This window comes from Sander vitreus, chromosome 20 (assembly GCF_031162955.1).
Source record: "Sander vitreus isolate 19-12246 chromosome 20, sanVit1, whole genome shotgun sequence".
NCBI lineage: Eukaryota > Metazoa > Chordata > Actinopteri > Perciformes > Percidae > Sander > Sander vitreus.
This window is the reverse complement of record NC_135874.1, coordinates 27082609-27107455: the sequence shown is the minus strand read 5'-3', so window position 1 is coordinate 27107455 and position 24847 is coordinate 27082609. Positions and strand designations below refer to the sequence as shown.

The 24847-nt window shown below is 43.1% G+C and overlaps 1 protein-coding gene across 1 annotated transcript in view; it reads right to left on the bottom strand.

Moving 5' to 3' along the window:
* akap6 (A kinase (PRKA) anchor protein 6) overlaps window positions 1–24847 on the bottom strand; it is a 230882-nt gene that overhangs the window by 538 nt on the left and 205497 nt on the right. The window contains exons 19-21 of the mRNA XM_078277378.1: window positions 18107–21103; window positions 13261–14469; window positions 5571–5654 (exon numbers count right to left, since the gene is read on the bottom strand). Coding sequence (XP_078133504.1) covers window positions 5571–5654; window positions 13261–14469; window positions 18107–21103 — 4290 coding nt within the window. The remainder of the gene's footprint in view (window positions 1–5570; window positions 5655–13260; window positions 14470–18106; window positions 21104–24847) is intronic.

Here is a 24847-nt window from a genome sequence, read left to right as displayed (position 1 = left end):
GGACGAGCACATATGGAGGAAGAGTGAACCAATGCCAGAGCAAGGTCCCATTGTTGGTCCGTAATAGTCATGTTCAGATCGCTCTCCCATGCCACTTTTGTCAAAGTACGAGGGTTCGACGAGGCCGAGCATAGTGACTCGTACAGTACAGAAACGCATTTTTTTCAGTTGGGGTCTATCGCCAGGAGGGAGTCAGTCAGGGTTTCGGGGGGGTGGTTTGGAAAGTGGGGGAATGTCTTCTTGACAAAGTCTCTAATCTGGAAAAAGCGAAAGAGGTGTGACTTCAGCAAACCATAAAGAGAAGAGAGCTCTGTGAAGGACGCAAATATGCCAACCTTGTATAGGTCCTTGACGAAACAGCCATTATTAAAGCATTTGTCTGGTGCTATGTCTAATTTCTCCTGCTGTAACACTGAAATTTCCTAATTTAGGATCAATAAAGTCTATCTAATCTAATCCAATATTTTTTTCCCAAAGATGGTTTCTGTCATCTTAGGTAGTTCTGATCAGCTGATGTTTGTTCAAGTGTTCATTTTTGTGATTGGTTTGGTTTATATTCGTTATTTGATGCGATGAAAACAGGCAGAAACGGGTGAACGGGCGGGACTTTGATACCGCGGCTCCAACGCCCGATCACTACTGCGCAGACTCTGGCTCCAAAATTACGAGATGACATTTTGGCTTCAAATTTGTACAGTGGGAGGAAGTGGAGACACGACATGCATCCTTATATCCTTATACACAGTTTGTGGTTAAGACCAAGTGGACGTTTGTGCCAAATTTGAAGAGATCCCCTCAAAGCGTTCCTGAGATATCGCGGTCATCAACAACGCAATTATGTAAATTAAGCTATTTCATTCGAATGACATGAATACTAAACATTACTAAACGTAACCTGGTTAACAATGAAAACTACAACTCCATAATCCCACGAAACTTCAAAACGTCATATAACAATAACCTTGATTCTCCTCTTTGACTATTAATGTTGTCTATTCCAGTTTTCTTCTGTAATATATTCTAAATGTATTCTGCTCTTGTAATATTTATTAGACATTCAGTTCTTTTTATGATTAAATAATGACGTTCTCTTTCATTCTGTTATATTTTGCCTTATCATGTATTGCTTTCATGATCTCGCTCTCATACAAATTTGATTATTATATTCCCAAGACATTTTACTCTATTTAAGATGCATCCACATCCAATAAATCAGATATACAATTAAAAATACCTGTGTTGTGTTTATTTTATTCTATTCTCCGTTTCCTCCCGTGTATCAGATATTCAATCTATGTTTGTTTTATAAAAAACTACAGCGAGCAGCTGTTTTAGGAAACTACTGACTTTGAAAAGAAGCTATAATCTTGATTCTCTTTGACTATTAATGTTGTTTATACTGGTTTCGTCTGTAATATATTGTAATTATACAACAAGTAGATCCGACCAGGCAATCTGATTGGTCAACTTGACATTTAGACATGCTCAATGCAGCTTAATGGTGTTTTAAGCCCCCACTAACCCTAACCCTAGTGCTTTCCATGCAGGGCTTCCTGGAAGACGACATTGGGGGCGTAAAACACCAAATCAGCAGGACAGCACACACAGGGCCATTTGAGCACACCTGGCGCATGACTTAAAATATCACTCCACCATTTCTGTGTCAGGAAGCACAGTGGAACCAACAGAAGCTCTCTAACTAGTATATAAAGTGATTCATCGGATGAAAATACTTCTTTGTTACATCGCTCTGAAGTTAACTTTCACTGGATATCTTTTGGATCAGCTGTGACTCGCCGCTATCTTGAAAATATCTGCTAAATGTGATTTTCGCGGACGTACAGGAGCTAAATCTGTCAATGGAAACATTATTTTTATTTCAGCAGATATCTCAGATACAACAAGATTAAGGTAGCAAAGCAGTGTGGTGTATATGTGTTGTAGTTATTCAGTTTGGGAAATCCCAGGATCTCTACAAAGCTAACGTTAGCTTAAGTTAGCTGCTAACGTTTTACAGGGACAGGAAAACGTCTCTGTTGTTTAAAGTACACGGTCGTTTAGTATCTAAATCTATCCATCGTAAAAAATATTTACTTCAGCAGATATCTCAGTTATAACAGGATACAGCTAGTAAAGCAGTTTGGTGTTTATATTTGTGGTAATATTTCAGTTTGGGAAATCCCAGGATCGCTACAAAGCTAACGTTAGCTTAAGTTAGCTGGCTGACTAAACAGAGAGGGACTAGAAATCGTCTTTTTTATTTATTTTGAGAGCGACTTGCCCCACGATATGAATACAGTTTGATTATAACTAGCACCTCGGTCCTAGCCGCATCACTGTCGTGCCAATAATGACATTAAATCAAACCCTCTCGTTGCTTAAATGTATTCTGCTCTTGTAGTATTTATTTTGCCGTTCAGTTCTTTTCATGTTTAAATAATGACGTTCTCTTTCATGCTGTTATATTCGGCTTTCATGTTAATATATAACTCTACTCTCACACAAATTATTTTATTCCATTTATTCTAACATTTTACTGTATTTAAGGTTTATCCACTGTGCAGTTTCCTCCCGTGTGTCAGATATTCAGTTGTTTTCTGTTCGGCCTTTCAATGAAACTTTGCACACACACACACATACACACACACACACACACACACACACACACACACACACACACACACACACACACACACACACACACACACACACACACACACACACACACACACACACACCCAGTCTCTCTCCTGTGTGTTTTGCTGCAGACCTTCTACTGTCTGGGTCACAGAGCACATCATGAGCCGCATTCACAATTGCTTTAATTGCACCTGTGTCTGTCTACAGTGTGTGTGTGTGTGCGTGTGTGTGTGTGTGTGTGTGCCTGTGTACAGTGTGTGTGAACAGGTGGGCTAGACTCGGGCACGCTATGGGGGTCAGGACCAGCTGTACACATCACCAGTATGATGTGTGTGTGTGTGTGTGTCCCCTTTGTCGTGGGTTTACATGAGTTGTGTGTGTGCAGAGCTTGATTTTGCACTTTCATGTGTGTATTTCTTTACTTAAGTGTGTATGCATGTTTGTCCTTTGGTGTGTGTGTGTGTGTGTGTGTGTGTACAACATGTCTGTCTAACCTGCAGCTGTTGGGCTGTCAGCTTCTACCTGGACTCTCATGCCCTGCCTTCAGGGGTGTGTATGTGTGTGTGTGTGTGTGTGTGTGTCTGTGAGAGAGAGAAAGTATGGGGGCAGTAGGTTTTGCTGAGCCCTGGAGGCGCCCATAGGGCAGCCACATCACAGACAGACATGTTGCGCACACACACACACACACACACACACACACACACACACACACACACACACACACACACACACACACACACACACACACACACACACACACACAGTGTCAGTGATGGCCTTTGTTTGTGTTTAGAAGCTTCCTGGTTTGATTTGAGTAAAAATGGAAAAGATGATGTAAAAACACATTCACTGCTTGTGTGCAGCCTGTATCACACATTGTAGACACACACACACACACACACACACACACACACAGCGTGTGAAACACAGTGTTTGAAATGATATAATCATTCAGGGGAACACTGGAGGAAAATATTCCGGTAATTTAATTTGGAATAATCATGAAAGACAGGAAACATATCATCAGACAAACATATCAGTGTTCCTCTCTGCAGCAGAACTCATGATTACTCCAAATGTAAAAACACTCAATCAGTGTCAAAGCTGACAATCAAAGTTGTCTCCAAAGCTTTGTGAAAGATTTTACTCAAGATGAATAACTCCATAAAACATCAAACAAAGGAGGTGTTGATTAAATGTTCATATACAAGAAGAGGTTAGCTTTGAATGCCAGATTCATCACTTTTTATGATTAATACGTTTTTATGTTACAGAAAGATATTGGAATCATGACTGCTGAGTGATGTGCCTCCATCGATTCCCTTGAGTCTTTTATTTCAGCAGCTAACTCGCTAGCTTGAGAACCGCAGATAATTTAGTCTGAGTCTGGCAGGGCTCCTGCATACTTTTGCATGGGTCACAACAAGTATGGTGTTTGTTTGGATCTCACGTTGCAAATCGCAGCTTGCGTGTTGCAAGTGTGGCGAAAACCGACTCCTGAATGCCACCAGCAGCCTTTGTTCTGACTTTCTGTGATTGGTTTATAAGTACATAATCTCAGAGCAGAACGCTGCCAAACCCCAGTCAGTAATCACACAACTAAAAGTCTAAAAGCCTCCAGTGATCGCTAAGTGATGCGGAAAATGCTAAAACACCAGATTTGACTTCGTTCTTTCGTGTGTGTGTGTGAGTCATTAAAAGTTGGATATCGTAATATGACACAAGTGTTGTCTTTTCCTGTTTTTTTCCTGGATGCATTGCAGTAAAGTGATGTCATTTTCTGAACGTACCAGACTTACTAGCTGTTCTATTATTTGCCTATATATAACCCTAACCCTTTAAAATGTAAATGGACTGTTTTTATATGTAAATGGACTGCTTTTCTAGTATTAACGACTACTCTTTTACATCGTACAGGAACCATTCACCATTCACACACATTCATACACTACGGCCAAGGCTGCCATACAAGGTGCCACCTGCTCATCAGATAAACATTCACACCCATTTACGCTCCGATGGTGCAGCATCAAGGGCAGCTCTTCTGAATCAGACCTCCATCTCACGTGTTCAACTTGTGCAAAATGCTGCTGCTCGCTTTTTAACAAATACATCTAGACGTGCAAACATCACTCCTGTTCTCTACACTCTACACTGGCTCCCTGTGCGTTTTAGAATAGATTTTAAGATTTTATTGTTTGCTTTCAAGGCCTTAAATGGTCTGGCCCCGGAGTATTTGTCTGAAATTTTAACTTTGCAGGAGCACAACCAGTCATTGCGTTCTTCAAATCAGTGAGTTTTAGAAGTGCCAAAGTCTAGATATAAACGGTGAGGTGATCAGGGTTTTGCAGTTGCTGCCCCGAGACTCTGGAACAAGTTACCCCCTGATATTGGCACTATTACAGATGGAGCTCTTTTTACGTCCAAACTCATAACGTATCTGTTTAGTCTGGCTTTTAATACGTAGCAGTGCTGTGACAATTTCCTTCTTCTGTTTCTTTGTAAACTATTCTGATTTTACTGTTTTCTATGTTCATTCTTTCTATTGTATATGTGTTTTTACTCTTGGTTTCTGATGTTAAGCACTTTGGATACCTGCTGGTTCTGTAAAGTGCTATATAAATACATTTTGATTGATTGATTGATTGAACTTGGGGTTCGACATGGCACTGCAGGGCCAGGGATCAAACCACCAACCTTCCAGTCAGACACAGGCAACCGCTCTACCACTGAGCCACAGCCACTTAGTCATTACATCCACATAACTGATGATTATTTATCTGAAATGTAATTAAGTAAATATTTTGGGAAAGTACAAATAGTCAACCCTACAATATCGACATTGATGGATTTGGTCAAAAATATTTTGAGATTTGATTTTTTTCCACATTGCCCAGTTTTAGTGTGTGTGTGTGTGTGTGTTAACTTACACTGACGGTGGTCCTCGAGGCGGGTGGTTTCACTGAGGCTTGTGCTGATCTGGCGGCGTGATTGACAGCTGACTGAGTGCTCACCTGACAGGGAGAGAAGATGAAGAGAAAAAGAGAGACAGATGTAGTGAAACACAGGAACAGAAATAGAAAAAGATTAAAGAGAGACCAAAAGAAAGACAGTAACGGGTTGCAAAGAAGAGGCAAGATGAAGAAAAGAGAAAAAGGAAACAACTGAGAAATGGTTTATTCACATAAAGGCAAATACATGATACAGCTGAAAGTGAGAACACGTTTTTTCATCAGAGAGAGAGACAGAGAGAGAGAGAGAGGAACAGAGAGAGACAGAGAGAAACAGAGAGAGAGAGGAACAGAGACAGAGAGAGAGAGACAGAGAGAAACAGAGAGAGACAGAGAGACAGAGAGAGAGAGACAGAGACAGAGAGAGAGAGAGGAACAGAGACAGAGAGAGACAGAGAGAAACAGAGAGAGACAGAGAGACAGAGAGAGAGAGAGAGACAGAGAGAGAGAGGAACAGAGACAGAGAGAGAGAGACAGAGAGAAACAGAGAGAGACAGAGAGAGCGAGAGAGAGAGAGACAGACAGAGAGAGCGAGAGAGAGACAGAGAGAGAGAGACAGAAAAAGAGAGAGAGACAGAGACAGAGGTGGCGATGAATGGCGAGAGAGAGACAAACAAGGGAAGAATAAATCAAAACGGCATTATCGGGCTGAAACGTTGTTTGTCTTTGTTTTCTAATCGGCTTGCTCTTTCTTTGAGCCCAAACTGATGAAAAGTTGCAAATTAAAAGAACGAGCATCAGGCCGAAAACAATTCTCTCCCCAACTCCACCCCGCTCGCTTAATTGGTTCACGACTAATCGCTTTGTAAAGACTTGTGTAGCTATTATCCCTCCCCATACGTCCGCCAATGCTACAAAAACACACAAACACGCACGCGCATGCACACACTATAAACACAGACACACACGCATGCACACTATAAAAACAGACACACACACACACACACACACACACACACACACACACACCCAAACACTATAAACACAGACACACACACACACTCACACTATAAAAACAGACAGACACACAAACCCAAACACTATAAACACAGACACACACACACACACACACTATAAACACAGACACACACGCACACACTATAAACACAGACATGCATGCACGCACTATAAACACACACACAGACACACATACACTATAAACACAGACAGACAGACAGACAGACACACACACACACACACACATGCACGTGTAGACACGCTTGCATGCACACATACATGCCAGCGTGACTGCACGTGTGTTAGAAGCATCTACCGCCATCTTTGCTGCTCTCCTTTTTCTCTTTTGATTGATGCCCTCTTAATGAGTTGTTAATCTGATGAGGAAACTATCACACATCAGGACAGAAATCATTTCCATTTCTGATGCATATTCAGCTTCCATTTATTTCTCAAATAAATAACAAGAAATGCAAACTTAACAGTATAAAAAATAATAATAAAAACACAAAAATATATGTAAAAATGTGATAAAAAAAACATCAAAGACACAAAAATAACACCTAAAAATTGCAAAGAAAATCAATCAATTATTAAATTTTTTTAAATTGGAGGGAAAAAGTCTTAAAAATACAATAATAAAATCTTAAACAATTAAAAAAGATAATTTAAATTTAAAAATACAAACATTAAAAAGCATCATTATCAATCACGAGTTAATACACTTCAAGCTGTAGTAAGAAATCTTGTGTATCAATTAGAGATGTTCTGATACCAGTATCGGTATCGGCTCCGATACTGCCTAAAACGCTGGTATCGGTATCGGGAAGTACTGGAGTTAATGCACCGAGCCGATACCACGTAATAAAGCCCTAAAGACAATCTACGTTAAAGTAGTTTATTTATGTTCTTTCTCCGTTATAACTGACTGTCAAACTGGAGAACAACAGAAAGTTCTGGGGCGTTCATTGTTCATGTTTCACAAAGAGTTTAACCTGAGCCAGACCGACAACAAAGATAGAAATCATATCATCCATACAGGGATAGTAGTATACAGCTGTTATACATCATATCATCCAGGCAGGGATAGTAGTATACAGCTGTTATACATCATATCATCTATACAGGGATAGTAGTATACAGCTGTTATACATCATATCATCCATACAGGGATAGTAGTATACAGCTGTTATACATCATATCATCTATACAGAGATAGTAGTATACAGCTGTTATACATCATATCATCCAGGCAGGGATAGTAGTATACAGCTGTTATACATCATATCATCTATACAGGGATAGTAGTATACAGCTGTTATACATCATATCATCCATACAGGGATAGTAGTATACAGCTGTTATACATCATATCATCTATACAGGGATAGTAGTATACAGCTGTTATACATCATATCATCTATACAGAGATAGTAGTATACAGCTGTTATACATCATATCATCTATACAGAGATAGTAGTATACAGCTGTTATACATCATATCATCTATACAGAGATAGTAGTATACAGCTGTTATACATCATATCATCTATACAGGGATAGTAGTATACAGCTGTTATACATCATATCATCTATACAGAGATAGTAGTATACAGCTGTTATACATCATATCATCTATACAGAGATAGTAGTATACAGCTGTTATACATCATATCATCTATACAGGGATAGTAGTATACAGCTGTTATACATCATATCATCTATACAGGGATAGTAGTATACAGCTGTTATACATCATATCATCCATACAGGGATAGTAGTATACAGCTGTTATACATCATATCATCCATACAGGGATAGTAGTATACAGCTGTTATACATCATATCATCTATACAGAGATAGTAGTATACAGCTGTTATACATCATATCATCCAGGCAGGGATAGTAGTATACAGCTGTTATACATCATATCATCCAGGCAGGGATAGTAGTATACAGCTGTTATACATCATATCATCCATACAGGGATAGTAGTATACAGCTGTTATACATCATATCATCCATACAGAGATAGTAGTATACAGCTGTTATACATCATATCATCTATACAGAGATAGTAGTATACAGCTGTTATACATCATATCATCCAGGCAGGGATAGTAGTATACAGCTGTTAAAACATAATAAAATATATAACGCACTGGTATCGGATCAGTACTCGGTATCGGGCGATACGCAAGTTCAGGTATCGGAATCGGTATCAGGAAGCAAAAAATGGTATCGGACCATCTCTATCAATATATCAAATATTTAAAAAAAATGTTTAAAAAATAAAGTCTCACTTAAGATATAGGTATATATATAGTGCTTTGAGCTTAAGGCTAACAATGCTAACATGCTAATGTTTAGCAGGTATAATGTTTACGAAGGTGTGAATCTACACGTCAAACTTTACCAAAGTGGAACTCCACAACAAAGTAATGTTGCCTCCATGAACTAATCTACTGATCGCAGCAATTCCACTAAAATCAGCTGATTTGGAGCAGAGTTCCTTTGTTAAAAATGTCATTGTGACCCAGCACTTCCAAATAGTTCATTCTGTACAGAACTTTATTGCTGTGGGATGTAATGAACACTTCAGCAGTAATTATTGTGGGGGTTCATCCATCTTCAGGTCAACCACCTGAAGATGGATGAACGTGAGTTTGTGCTATGGTGCACTTTCAACACATTCTCTCTCCCATCGCGTCAAAAAGCAACGCTTGGTCAGGTGCCTTTGCCGTTTGTTATTGACGCATAAAGTGTCCTTTAGCGTCAGATTTAGACACACTTGGTCGTGACTCTTGCCGTCACTTTTGACGCTCTGGGTCGGGACGTACGTTTAACTGACATGAGGCACAAGAATGGGACGGTTAGGTTTTGGAAAAGATGGTGGGTGGGGTTACAAAATGTACATTTCAGTGACACGCGGGACAAGAACGGGAGACAGACCCCGGTCTCTTGGGTGAAAGTCCTGTGTTGTTTAGTCTCGCATTGCCAGACCTGCCACCACAGCGCTCCGGAGGAGGGTCTGGCTAGTCCACACAGCAGTCTGGGATGGGAGGAAAACATGCTCTGGTTTATTGGCATTTCTTTAAAACAATCACAATCGTCTTGGGTGGTGCTAAGTGCCGGACGGAGCCACGGTGCCTCTGCTAAATAGTCTCAGGAAGGAACTTGTTTTGGTGGAACGTGTACGTTCAAAAGTAGTTTTAGTCGTGCAACAGAAAACTCAGATTGGACAGATAGTCTAGCTAGCTGTCTGGATTTACCCTGCAGACATCTGAGGAGCAGTTAACCATAGTCCTCACAAATCCACCAGAGGTTAGAACGCCAACACAGAGACAGAGGAAGGGGATCGGGCCGAATAGAAGGACATCCGGCAGAATTTCCGGCAACGCCTGAACAATCCCAGAAGTGGAACATTGTGTATATAGACTATGTGTTGTTTACAACCTACCCCCTTATGCAGATTTTAGTCTTTCATACTACTCTCTACCGTTGTCTCTCTACATACTACTCTCTACCGTTGTCTCTCTACATACTACTCTCTACCGTTGTCTCTCTACATACTATACCGTTGTCTCTCTACATACTACTCTCTACTGTTGTCTCTCTACATACTACTCTCTACTGTTGTCTCTCTACATACTACTCTCTACTGTTGTCTCTCTACATACTACTCTCTACTGTCGTCTCTCTACATACTACTCTCTACTGTTGTCTCTCTACATACTACTCTCTACTGTCGTCTCTCTACATACTACTCTCTACCGCTGTCTCTCTACATACTACTCTCTACTGTTGTCTCTCTACATACTATACCGTCGTCTCTCTACATACTATACCGTCGTCTCTCTACATACTACTTTCTACTGTTGTCTCTCTACATACTACTCTCTACCGTTGTCTCTCTTAATACTACGTCATCTTACAGCGTCGCAGTCGAGCTGCTGCTCTGCCCGGTGCGTTCCATACAGACGCTGAAGGGGGATTTTTGCGTCAGTATCTGACGCTGAGACACACTGACCAAGCAGCAGTATTTGATGAGTTGGGAGTGAGAACGGGTTGACCCTTTAAATAGCGCAAAGAACATGTGAGCTACATTAACATGTACCGTGTGAAAAACAACTACATGCTGCTTGGCGCCGATCAGACGTTAAAACAACCGCCGTCAGCGGAGTTGCGGTCCTCTTTAAGAGAGTGAAAAGTTGATAAACAGAGGAGGCAGCAAGGTTGCAGGGATGGTAAAAAAAAGAATGCCAAACTCATTTGCATAAGGAAATAGAAAACTTAAAAAAGAGCACAAACACGCTAATTCAGCGGTGAAATGAATTGAACGATCACTGCGGGACGAGGAAAAAGCTCTCAGCTGATGAATCCTAATGAAATCTGACTGATAGTAATTATGCTGATGTTGTTCCGTGGACCTTAACCTTTTAACTCAAAAACTGAGAAGTCGTCAAATCCCCCGTTCCATTAACACCTGAGGGAGGAGAGAGGAAGGGAGGATCATGGGAGGGAGGTGAAAGAATCAGAGGAGTGGGTACATGGAAGAATAAAGTGGAAAAGTGAAGAGAGAGGATAGATGCATGCAGGAAGAGAGGAAGATAAAAGGGTGGGACGAGGAGAACAAATGAGGGAAGACAGGAAAGAGAGAGGAAGGAAAATATGGAAACCATTTGACCAATATATTAAAAAAAAGGAGACATAGGGGAGCTTCTACAGAGGGATAATGCGGGACAGGAGACCTACATTTAAATAAGTGGTGAAGCCCAACATGTTGACTGAGACTCGGACTTGAGTCGCACTTAAAGCGTAACTCTCGCCAAAATGCAACCTAGGGTCTTTTTGTGAATGTACCCGAGTCAAACTTTCATTTAAAAGCATATTTAGGAAAAGAAGCGCCACTGTTAAGATTCACCGTATTTCTGTTTTCGGTCAAATGGCCTTTTGAATGGGAGTGCTAGGGGCGCTACTATGATCGCATCAAAACCGCTATTTATCACTATCGATCTCTGAATGCAACGTAACAGGGAGGAGAGTAAAGATGGAAAGCTCCTAAAGCTTAGTTCCATATAGATGCACGGATAATTCGTTGTTTTGTCGTTAGTGAAACACAATATTGACCTCGTAGTTGAAAAAGGAGCCTCATATAAGAATGACGTTTCCTCCTATAGAGTCCGTTCATTTGCATTCAGAGATCGACTCTTTTTGACTGGGAAAATGGCGATGAGCGGAAAAACCAACTGCTAACGTGAGTTGCTCAAAATCTTTCTTTTATAGTAAACTCTGGGTACACAAACAATGTTCTCAGTGCTGTAGTTCAGGTGTAGAGCCCCTGGTGATACTTGGAGCAAAGTCTCACGTTGTGTCGAGCCTTCTTAGTGGTTTAAAAATAGTGATCTTGATGCGATCATAGTAGTGTCCCCAGCACTCCCATTCAAAAGGCCATTTGACCCAAAAACGAAAATACGGTCAATCTTAAAAGTGGCACTTCCGTCCTAATTATGTGTTTAAACGGGTACATTCACAAAAAAAGACCGTAGGTTGCATTTTGGCGAGCGTTACGCTTTAAGTCGAACACATAGCGACTTCAGACTTGACTTGAGACTCGTCCTCAAAAGGACTTCAGACTCGACTCAGACTCTAGATGCGGGACTCGTGAACAATCTGGGTGCTTGTGTTTTCCTCGGGTCACATTTGACCCATTTTTTTAAGTTTTTAATATCAGAAATATGGGTTTCTTTCCACCAAAAATAACATGGATGCATGGATGTACATTAAATGGATACAATGGTCTTCGCAGGTAAACATTAATGATTACTTTCATTGAATTTAAGGTGTTTTATTAAATTTTAAATGGTTTCTAAACAGTATCCTGACTAAACATCCCCTGATATTAACTATTAGTCAAAACAATTAATAATTTCTGGGGGGTTTTTTGACAAAAAAAATTAGAAGTGACAAAATGATGCTGAAGAGAAGGAGAAGGAAGGTAGAAGATGGAGAGGGGAAGAAGGAAGGAACTGGAGATGAGAGGAGCGTTGGATGTGAGGAGAAATAACTTTGGAGTAGGGGAAGATGAGGAAACAAATGACACGAAGAGAAAGGTGAAGAGGAGGAAAAAAGATGCAGGAGGAGAGGAAGATGAGAGGATGGGAGGGAAATGAATGAATGATAAAAGACAGGAAAGAGAGGGGGTGGAGGAAAGCACATTTGAGGAAGAAAAGAAGACGAGGAAATAAAGGTAAGGGGGAGACATAAGATGTTGAGGAGGGGATGAAAAAACGGGGAAGAGGATGATTATATAAGTATTGGAGATTAGAGGAGTGTAGGAGGTAGAGATGAGGAAAAAAGGACACGAAGACAAAGGTGAAGATGAGGAAATGAGACCAAAAAGAGTGAAGCGGAGAGGAGAAGAGAGGGTAAGCAGGAGGAAGGGGGGGGGGGGTTACACATATCAGCGCCTCTCATGTCCGTCTGACCTCAGAAATGGAAATGGGAGAAACGCACAGTGGCCTCATTACATCCAGACCCAGCGAGGGGCTCGGCTCGGACAAAAGCCTGGAGTAGAGAGGTGAACAGCAGTATCGCGGCCCTGTATAATGTCTGAGATAGCAGATCAGGCTGAATACGTGAAACACTCACCTGCTTCTCTGCCGCCGTCTTTGCTTCCCGCTGCAAGCCGCTCCGCCCTCTCCTCCCCTTCTCCTCCCGCTTCACCCGCAGACTCTCCCCCTCTCCTCGCCTCTCCCCCTCCTCCCTATCTGCCTCTCTCATCGGCGAGCAGTTAATTTTGGGATTAATACGCGTGGCGGCGGCTGGCTCTTTTGAGGGATTTGTAGCGGAGCCGCAGACACTTATCTTGGTCATTACGGCGCCCATATTGGATTCAAGCGTTTTAGTATGTGCCAAACATTCGTCTGCGGAGGAGTCTATCGGGGCGACACGCGCCCGGGGATTAAGATAAGGAGGCCCCTCATTACGACTCCTCTCCTCAAGCCGCGGGCTGACACTCGCAGTGGCCGCGACTTCGCCTCCAGCGACATCACAGAGGAGGTACGGGTCGCTCACCTCCTCTTCCTCGGCGCCAGAGGACACGGAAAGAAGAGGAGGAAAAGAGGGAGGGTTGCAAGCTTTCGGTTTGGAAAAAGGGCCACGACAAGGCTCCAGGAAAGGAGACAAGGTGCTGTGTGTTCCCTCAGTGGGACTGGATCCTTGGAAATACATCCTGTGATCCTGGCCTAACAGAAACTCCTTGGAGGGAGACACGTAGCTCAGACTATCACCTGGATCGGAAGCATCGTTTGGTTTTGAACGCGGCGAGTAAGCTTCATAGCCAGGGTCCAGGGAGGGCGAACACTCCGAGTTTTCCTTCGTCGGAACGCGCCGTGGTTTCTTGGTGAGCGCCATGCTGTAGCAGAGAGGCGGGCCCAGGTAGACCTCTTCCGTGCAGGCTGCAAACAGGGTCACCTCATCCCGGATGTCCGGGCTCGGGGGCAGGGATAGAGAGGGGCTAGTCGGCTCTTCCGCGCGGCTACTGCTCGGAGACTTCAAATCCAGAGCACAGAAGTTGTTCTTGGACTCGAGGTCGGGGGAGGAGTGTCTGGAAGACGGAGGAGACGAGTTTGATATTCGGCGCATGGTGCTCGTGAACAGCTCGGGGCTCGGGCTCGGGCTGTGGAGGCCCTGCGTCGGCGATACGTAAGACGGGATGGTGTAGGGCGCCGGCGTGGAGCACTTTTCCTCGGAGCACTGGCTGACCTCGCCACAGTCGCTGTCATGGGACGACAGAGACAGGTAGGAGTAGAAGTCTCCCTTACGAAGGTGGAGAGGCCGGTGGGAGTGTTCGAGCACCTGGAGGAGGAAGGAGAAAGTTTGTAAAGTTGTTGTTTAGTTGTAGTTTTTCCTCGTCTGACTCGAGGGTCTGAGGGCAGAGGGTTTCTACGTGTTACAGATTGGAAAACCCTCCGAGACAAATCTGTGAGTCTGAGCTTCATAAATAAAATGGACTTCACCTGACTTGGTTTGTTGGTTAATCTGGTTGTTGACAAACAAATGAAATTAAAGAAACCCACTGGAACAACTCATTTCAGAACCACGAAGGGAATAAGATATGATAACTTCTAGTATTACTTCTGTGTTACTTTTCAATTTTATTTCATTTTGGTTTCATGCGATTCAAAGTCATTTGTTTTGTTTTATTTAAGTTATGATAACTCGAAGTTTAAATTAAGCCTAATGCACATACTATATTCTTTTGACTCAATCCATTCAGCCTCTTTTTGTCTTATGTTAAACAGCTATTTTGTATATACACACAACAAGATTATAAACGCAACACTTTTGTTTGTGCCCCCATTTTTCATGAGCTGAACTGAAGACTTTTTCTATGTACCCAAAAGGCCTATTTCTCTCAAATATTGTTCACAAATGTGTCTAAATCTGTGTTAGTGAGCACTTCTCCTTTGCTGAGATCATCCATCCACCTCCCAGGTGTGGCATATCAAGATGCTGATTAGACAGCATGAATATTGCACAGGTGTGACTTAGGCTGGCCACAATAAAAGGCCACTCTAAAATGTGCAGTTTTACTGTATTGGGGGGGTCCTAAAACCAGTCAGTATCTGGTGTTATGGTTAGGGTTCACCCCCCCTCTTGACTTGACTGAAGTTCGTCCGACTTGAGTGGGCAAATGCTCACATTTCATGGCGTCTGGCACTTTGGAGAGGTGTTCTCTTCATGGATGAACCCTAACCATAACACCAGATACTGACTGGTTTTCGGACCCCCCCAATACAGTAAAACTGCACATTTTAGAGTGGCCTTTTATTGTGGCCAGATTAAGTCACACCTGTGCAATATTCATGCTGTCTAATCAGCATCTTGATATGCCACACCTGGGAGGTGGATGGATGATCTCAGCAAAGGAGAAGTGCTCACTAACACAGATTTGTGAACGATATTTGTGTACATAGAAAAAGTCTTAGATCTCATGAGTTCAGCTCATGAAAAATGGGGGCAAAAACAAGTGTTGCGTTTATAATTTTGTTGTTGTTTATTTCATAATAATGTCCAATATTTTGTTTGTTTTTAATCTATGCATCAACCACCAAGGCAAATTCCTTGTACGTGTCACTTACTTTGGCAATACATGCTTTTCTGATTCTGATTTATGAAGTATAACTTCTGTGTTTACTTTTATCTTGTTTTATTGTATTATTTTAAACGTGATATATACATCTGTGTCCTCTGTTTAAAACGTGTGGTTTTTCTATTTTTGGTTATGTACATTTATATATTTGAGTGAAACGTGGGCTATATTTTAACACAATCCCCAAACCATCCAAGAAACCATCAACCGAGTGTTCATTGGAGTACAAGAGAAGTTTTCAAAGTTTTCTGCCTGATTTGTTTTTCTTTTTCAGAAATCAAATGAAGACTGAAAACTGATTAGCGTTTAGATTACTTCACTTGCAAAAGATACTGAAGAAATTATAGTCATTACATCCTAAAAGTTATGATCTGTGATGCGATTTATTGAATTACTCCAACTCAGTGAACAAATCAATTGAGATAACTTTTGATACTTTTGAGATTCTTTTGCCCTCAAAATGTACAGAATACATGTGAGGTCTAACTGGAATTAACCCTTTGGACTCTGAATAGAAAGGGTCTGCTTTTCTGCTTATTGTGATGTCATTTCTTGGAGTATCTTTAAATGCTTCATATCCCTAAAATCAGTACAACCCAAGCTAAAAGGTTATGTAAGTATGTATGTATGTAATAAAGCATAGTAATTCATGAAGGTATTGAAATTGTGTCATCCATCCATCTTCGTCCGCTTATCCGGTATCGGGTCGCGTTTGTCATGAATAACAATAAATACAAAATTACAAAGTTTTTCATCAAATTTGACTAAATAAATACAACAACATGTCGATCCAAAAGATTTCTAAATGTAGAAACATAAACAAAATATTTCTTAACACTCCAGAAGTTACTTATAACTCTGTATATTTGGAGTTTTTGAGATATGCTAATTTTTATGAGCAGAGTGTATAGGTGTTTTCATAGTTTCATCTGCAGCAGAAATGGTGACACGTAACGTGATGACGTCATCACGAGCGTACAGCGTTTACGACGCAAAAGACAGAAGCCTTAGCTTTCTGCTGCGAGAAGAATGAACGGTCTAGCTGTCATGGTTTCTATTTTGGCTCGATTTAAAAAGGATCATCAAAAACAACGATCTCTTGCAGAAGTTCTCTAAAACCAGTTCAGACCAAAGACTGGCGACAAGACGAGTTGAAACTTTCAATTACTTGCAACGCGCCAGTCTGCAGCGTTCTGAAACCTGCCAGTTCACACCAATGAAACAAGGGTCCTAGTTTACCGATATAAGAGCACGGCGTGAAGCGCCTGGAGCAGGTGTGTTTAGGGCGTGTCCAAATCCACTTTTGCTAGTTTAACGGCGGAAAAAAGAGTCCGTGCGCCGGGCGCATGGTTCTAAAGGGTTGTTCTTAGTGTCTTCATTAATCAGAGGTGTGTTTTGGGCGTAACATGCAATCAACTAATCAGAGATCATCTCCCATTCCCTTTAAAAGCCAGGCGCGTTTGGACCTTGGAGCATTGCTGTTATGATGGAGGATTTGCACCGTAATATTTGTATTTGTAATCTTCTGCATGTGTGTGTGCTGCTGTGCGTCCCTGTGTGTGTAACAAGCATAGTGTGCGTGCTGTGCACGAGTCTAGGAGCATTTTACTAATGCTCTGTTAAAATAACAATGAAATGCTACGTTATTGACTTTAGACCAGGTTTTTGCGGGTCAATGGCGCGATCACTTCCCGCTGCCTCAAGATGGCAATACTCCCAGAATGCCCCTGAACACACCTCCCTGTAAGACCAGCACGCCCAGAATGCACCTGAACACACCTCCCTGTAAGACCAGCATGCCCAGAATGCACCTGAACACACCTCCCTGTAAGACCAGCACGCCCAGAATGCACCTGAACACACCTCCCTGTAAGACCAGCATGCCCAGAATGCACCTGAACACACCTCCCTGTAAGACCAGCACCATGGGCCACAGATGGGCGCAGGTGCATTTGCTATTTAAACAACGTGGGCGCTGGACGGGAAATTGACAACTGGGTCGGTCTTAAACTAGCAAAGACACTTGGGTTGGGTTTTGCGCTGCGCCGGGCGCCAGGCTTTTTTGTAGCTGGATAAATCATTTGTTGCGTCTAAATATGAATGTGGACAATATTAGTGAGATGCTTGCTACAGTTACATTTCTAGTGTCTTTGTCCTAGCCGCTCCAATATCCAATAATTGAATTCATTTATTATCAACATCTGTAACCATATTAAACTGTTTAATTAGGGTTTCTGCATTTGCAATATATGTATTTGTGGTTTCGTTGTAATGAAATCAGGCAGATTGTTTTATGATACTTTCTCAGTTGGATTTCTGTATTCATTATGAATTCTGTACCTTGTCTCTGATCTGTGCTAGCGATGCAGGACCTTGGTCTGGGATGGACCCGCTGCTGTCGGGCTGGTTCGGTTCTTCGGGCTGATTTTCTTTGCTCTTCAGAGCCAGGGATGTCATATCAATAATCTCCATCACGAAATCGTGCACATTCTCTTTGGCACCCTCACCTACGCTGCGTGGATGGAGGGAGGAGGAGGAGGAGGAGGAGGAGGGAAGGTGGCTGCAGCAGGAGGAGTGAGAATTGTGCCGTTTTCTGGGCGGCAGGGACGACTCTTTATCTCGGACTTCCCTCCTCGTCTTCTCCGTCACAAAAGACGAGAATTTGAACTTTTCCTGACTGGTGATGGCCTTCCGTCCCCCGCCTGTCGGCCTGCCGTTGTGCAAGGCGTCGTGGGATCTGCAGTCCTCGACAGGGGAGAGGGACGGGGGGGAGGGGAAGGAGGAGCTGTGGCAGGGCAACTCCCCTCTCAGCTGTCCCACTAAAGAGGAAGCCTGTTTGGACTGGAAGGGGAGGAGCTCGCATGATGGAGATGGCAAAAGCAGCTTTGATTCTGTTTTCACGATCAAGTCACCGTCATCCTGAACTGACTCTGCCGTTTTGGCGAACACGTAGGACTCCCTCAGCGACTCTCCTTTCAGGGTGAACACACTGGACTCCTCCCGGAGGAGTTCGTCGTCCTCGTCTTCCCCTTTCATACAGCTCTGGTCCACGTTTCCGTTCTCCACGTCGTCCACAAACTGGCTGATGTAGATTCTCGTCGCGTTCCTCCGGTTCTCCTCCTCTTCTTCCCGTTCTCTCTTGTCTCTTTTTGTCTTGTTGTTGCCACCGATAGTGTTGGTTTCCATTGATTTGGAGCGCTTTTGAAAGCGGCGTGGCTCCATGTTCTGAGAGGTGGAGGACAGGATGGTCCCGCACTGCAGCTCGTCCCGGAGACCGGCCTCTGTTTTAGAGGTAGACGAAGTTCGAGGCGATCGGATCCAACTCTGCAGCTCCCTCTTCATGTACTCCAGCCCCAGGACGTAAGAGCCCTCCATCTCCTCTTCGTCCTCGTCGTTGCCAGAGGAGGCGCCGCTCAACCTCTCGTCCTCTTCATCCCGAATGCCAAGCTCCTCCTCGGTGAGCGTAAGCGTGGAGGAAGACAAAAGGTCGCTGTCGTCCTCGTCTTCGTCCGTGCACGCCGACTTGCACGAGACGTTCACTACCAGGCTCAAACTCGCCGCGTCCGCCTCATCCATCCCTTGCCCTCCTCTGCCATTTCCGTGGCAATGTTTCCTATAAGAACACGAGTTGGCGTTGGCTGCTGCCACGGTGGGATCCAGGAAGAGGTGGCGTTGATTTCTGAGCACGGCGAAGTCTTCGGACCCCACAGATGAGTCCTCGGCGCTACTCAGCTCCGTTAGAGATGCAGTCGCTGAACTCTCGTTGATCAGGGATGGCGGGCCTTTTCGTGAAGACCCTGAAATCCCGGAAAGCGGGGTGTGTCGACCGCCGAGAGAGGGTGAGGCAGGGAGTCTGCTGCGCTGCGAGGAGGGGCTCCGAAGCGCCATGTCTGAAAAACTGCGGGTCATCTTCGCTGCCAAAGGACTCTGGATGTTCTCCAGGCGTTTTAGGAGATCCAGAGTTCTTCGGCTCAGCTCCCCAGAGGGCGCTTCTCCTTGCACACTTTCATTCTTCTTCTCTTTTCCTGCTTTCCCTCCCTCCATCTCTCTGCCCTGCCCAATCAGGTCCAGATCCCCGAGGCTGGCCAGGCTGCCTGCGGTCTCTTCGGCGCTCCGACACGGGACCAGACAGCTCTCCAGAGAGGCACTACGGTGCAGCTGGTCTTTGGAGGGAAATAACTCCACACCCAGAGCCAGTAGGGACTCCAGAGAGGAGCCCTGAGATAATACCGGACTGGACGCCCGGCGGCTGAGAGCTGGCGGGGTCTCCAAACCGTTCGACTGGTTGATTTTAAACTCTGTGAAGTCACCGAGGGACGTAAAGGGCTCTGAGGAGTCTACACCGAGTCCTCCCACTTCAAAGTCAGAGTCGGAGTCAGCGGGAGTCAGGATTCCACGCCCGTTGATTAGGATCTCAACCGCCTCCCCTCCTCCCCTCCTGTGCCTCCTCCTTTTCTCCTCATCTCTGTTTTTTCTGATTTCATCCTTCCTCCATCCTTTCTCCTTCATACTCTCCTCCTCCTTGGTTCTTTGGTTGGTAACGTTGTCTTTGTGCAGGGCCAACTGACTCCCATCTACAGTTTTAAACTTCCACTGCTTCTTTCCCTCCTCCTCCTCCTCTCCTCCCTGATCCTCTACTTCTTCCTGGATTTCAGAGTTGGTTGTCATTGTCTCCGTCTCTCCTGTATCACTGACGATCCCGCTCTCGCTCTCTGACCGCCGGCTGATCGCCGACTGGCCGCTTCCTCTGCCGCTCTCCCTCTCCCCGACGATTCTGTCTCCTACTCGGCTGTTTGACGTCAAACTTCCCAGGAGGTCCGGGAGGGATTCGATAGAAGAGAACGAGGAGTCTTTACTCAGGCTCTTCAGCAGGAGATGCGGTTTCCGTTTTCCTGATTTGGGTTTGTGCAGCGAGGAGGAAGTGTGAGGAAACTGAGGCTGTCTGTATAATTCCACACTATGCAGGCTGTACACCTGGTAGATGTTATTGTTGTTCAGGGGAAGAGGTTGGGACATCACATTGGGCTGAACCTCTGAGGCGGATCCATCCCTCACATGGGACAACATCTCAGGCCTCTGACTGGCTGGGACACCGATTCGAATCCCATCGGGTTGATTCCCATTGGACAGAAAGCTGTCCGAAGGCTGACTGGGTTCTAAGGGGAGGCTGTGCATAAAGTCGAGTTCTGGTTTTTCTTGTGGCTCTATTTCTGCGATTGTCATATCCGTTTCATCCCATTCCCAGGACTCGTCTGGCGGTGGAGCCACTGGACCAGCTGGGACCAGGCTGATCTGGTGGAGGTCGACTAGACCCGGTTCCAGAGCGCTGCCAAGAACCTGCAGACAAAAAAATGAAAGAAAGACAGAAAAAAATAAGACATGTGGGAGGACAGAGAAAAGGAGTGCTTCTTTTTGGTGGTGGTTGAAAAAAGTCTAACGTGGTGCTCTTTGGTGCAAAGGTGATCCAAAAGCATCAGAACAACAATGAAAACCAAGGCACTCTTGTTGAAGAAAAAGTTAAAAAGCCTTTATTGATTTGGTTAATGCATAGCAAAAGGTAAAACATACACATGAAAGCGATGCAGCACACTGGCGTTCTTCAGGGTTGTTTTATTTAAAGTGCTCATATTATGCTTTTTCCCTTTACTTTATAGTGTTATATATCTTTTTTGTGCATGTTATAGGTTTACAAAGTGAAAGAGCCCAAAGTCCCCCCCAAAGGGACTTACCATCTCCAACAGAAAACACTGTTCACAAACTGCTCCAAACATCTCTATTGTAGTCCAGCCTTTACTTCAGAGACAAACGTGGTCACTTTGTAACACACGTTATAATGCTCGCCTAGCTGCTAGCATGGCACGCCCTCATACTCTGCTTCTGACTGGCTAGTAGTCCTTACCTAGGTCCTGTCAGGGCACGCCCTCATACTCTGCTTCTGACTGGCTAGTAGTCCTTACCTAGGTACTGTCAGGGCACGCCCTCATACTCTGCTTCTGACTGGCTAGTAGTCCTTACCTAGGTACTGTCAGGGCACGCCCTCATACTCTGCTTCTGACTGGCTAGTAGTCCTTACCTAGGTACTGCGTATGTGCGACTCCCAACAAAGATGGAATAGAAGTGAGATGTCTCACTCTGTAGCTAAAACAGAGAGCTCAACACACAGGGTGAAAAGAGGAGCTGCTGCAATGTGCAGTACAACAAAAATATGGAGTTTTCTGAAAATGAAACCATGTAAACCTATTCTGGTACAACCTCTAAATACAATTATGAACCTGAAAATGAGCATAATATGAGCAATTTAACCTCAAGTGAAAACCAAATCAATTTAACGTTCAGTCACATACAGAGCAATGTGTAAATGGAACTTACTCCCAAATAATATTATACAACTTTTCAAAGAAACACACTAATTCTTTGTAGTGAGTTGGTGTCTTGGGATATGTAGTCATCACTTATTCTTTCAAAATAGATTTGGAGTAGTGTAATATCTTTTTTTTTTTAAATCTTTTATTAATTGCGTCAGCTGTAATTTGTAAATATATCAGTTGTATGTTGTGAAATGTTGTGTAATGTTTAACGGCATGTTGTAAATTGTATTGTCACAAAATAGACTGCAGGAGCCCAGGAAGAATAGTTTCTAGCTCATGCTGAAGATAATGGGGATCCAAATAAAACAAACAAAAACCAGAAGTGAGATACAAACAGGAAATATAAAAGACAAAGACAGGAGCTGACATCATACTCAAAACCATAGTAAAATAGAGAATGAATGACACCACAACATATAGTTACAATAGATGAAACAGAATAAAGTCTCCTAAGCGCCTATGCTAACTAACAACTGAGTAGAAAAATCAACTACACGTGAGCAATATCCATTAAAACAAATAAAAAAAACACATCATGCTGTTTGGAAGAAATAAGACATGTTTGAAATTGTTCAGCAAAGATAAAGAGGAACGGTGCAGGGCTCAGCTGCTAAAGCACAAAACCATGAACCCACAACGTCCAAGGCTTTAATCCTGCTGCATGCCGAACCTCTTTTCTCTCTCTTGCTATGTTGTCAAAAAGAAAGATCTTAAAAAGACAAAAAGCAAGGGTACTCTGAATGAACCAGGTCACTTCTGTAGCACAGAAAAAAAGACATTTGTTCTTCCTCGTATATGTTTTCAGTAGGTGCTTTTTTATCTTATTTATTATTTCTAGTATATTTCTTGTATTTTCTGTATGTGTATGAGTGAGTGTGTATCTGTGTATGCCCCTGTAACTTGCTGCTGTAACAGAGTAATTTCTCAGTTTGGGATTAATTAAGTCCATCCATCCACCCACCCACCCACCCATCCATCCATCCATCCATCCATCCATCCATCCATCAACCCACCCACCCATCCATCCACCCATCCATCCATCCACCCACCCACCCATCCATCCACCCACCCATCTATCCATACACAACATGAATTTAGGGTCATAACTGAATGCAGTGCAGTACAGTACATTTAACTTTATATTATATAGGCTTCTGTACGGTATGTGAGGGCTTGTCATAAAAGGCATGTATCTCTAAAATATCAGCTTTTAAGGAAATAAGAAAAACAGAAATGCTCTGCACTAGGGCTGGGCGATATGGAGAAAATCAAATATCAAGATATTTTTTACCAAATACCTCGATACAACGATATCGTAGTGTTGACTATTGGTGCTTTCACAAAATATTTACACAATGAGATTTTTGATAAATAATCATCAGTAATGTGGATATAATGACTAAGTGGGTAAAGGCAAATAATAGAACAGTTACAACAGTCTGGTAAGTTCAGAAAATGACATCACTTTACTGTAATGCAGCCTTTAAAACCAGGAGAAGACACATATCATATTACGATATTACCATATCCAAAATCTAAGACGATATCTAGTCTCATATCATGATATCGATATAATATCAATATATTGCCCAGCTCTACTCTGCACATTCAAATGTTTCCCCGTTTAAAACATTTCAAATCTTTATAGACACTTTCGACTTGTGCTGCAAAGATTATTCAATTAGTTGTCAACTATTAAATGAATCGCAAACAAAATGTCGTGAATAATAGGGCATGTGAACCCTGACCACCCCATAGGTTTGGGCTGTACAGTACTGTACATTCCGTGCGATTACATTTAAACCCCCAAAAACGTGCACAAACTCTGTGTCTCCAAATTCAGCTTCAGGAACATCTGGACCAACCGTTTACGGAGGAATACCCTGACATGTTGCTGGAGTCTTGGTGGGGAAATCACCGCCGCTGTTTGTCTGCTAAATTTGTCTGCTCTGCCGGCTTGAAAGCACTGCCTCTTTGGCAGGTAACCAACAACACTTAAGAGTTATTTCCTGCTCTAAAAAATGTGTTTCTGAAGCCGCTGTGGCCACCACACACCAAAATCACCGCCCTCCTCTGTCTGGGGTCATAAAAATAGCCGCAATTCACTTGTAAACTGTTACGAAATGATAGAAATTAGATGAATTACAGATATAAATTATACACAAGGTTTCCGTAGGTCATCAAACACTCGATATGATTGGATTAGGCTGATTGATAGCCTCTTCCCCTCAGCGCTGAATGTGTTTTTGAATGCGTCTACAGTGGCAAAAAACCCAGTTCAGTCATTACCCCCATCTCCCTTATCAGCACAAGGGGAATACACACAAATCTAATAGAAATTCATTACACGGACCCACACACACACACACAGACAGACACACACACACACACACACAGCCAACTAGTTTATTAGATTAATAGGCTATGAATGGCTAATACGAATTACCCCCCCTCTCTTGTTAACGAGACGCGGAGCAATTTGTATAATTATGTCTGTGGAAGGAAAGAATTCCTGTGTCTAAGCATATTTTTAGACAGCCGAGCTTTTCTGAAGGCTTTTGATTATGTATTTACTTTGGGGTTTTCAGCTCTGTGCTCTTTTTCTCTCGGAAGTCGTTTTTGAATAATTCATCGCTTTGTTCCAGAGCGGAATAATTTGTGTTGAGATTTATGAGCAATTGCTTTTTTTTGGGGGGGGGAGGGATCACAAATT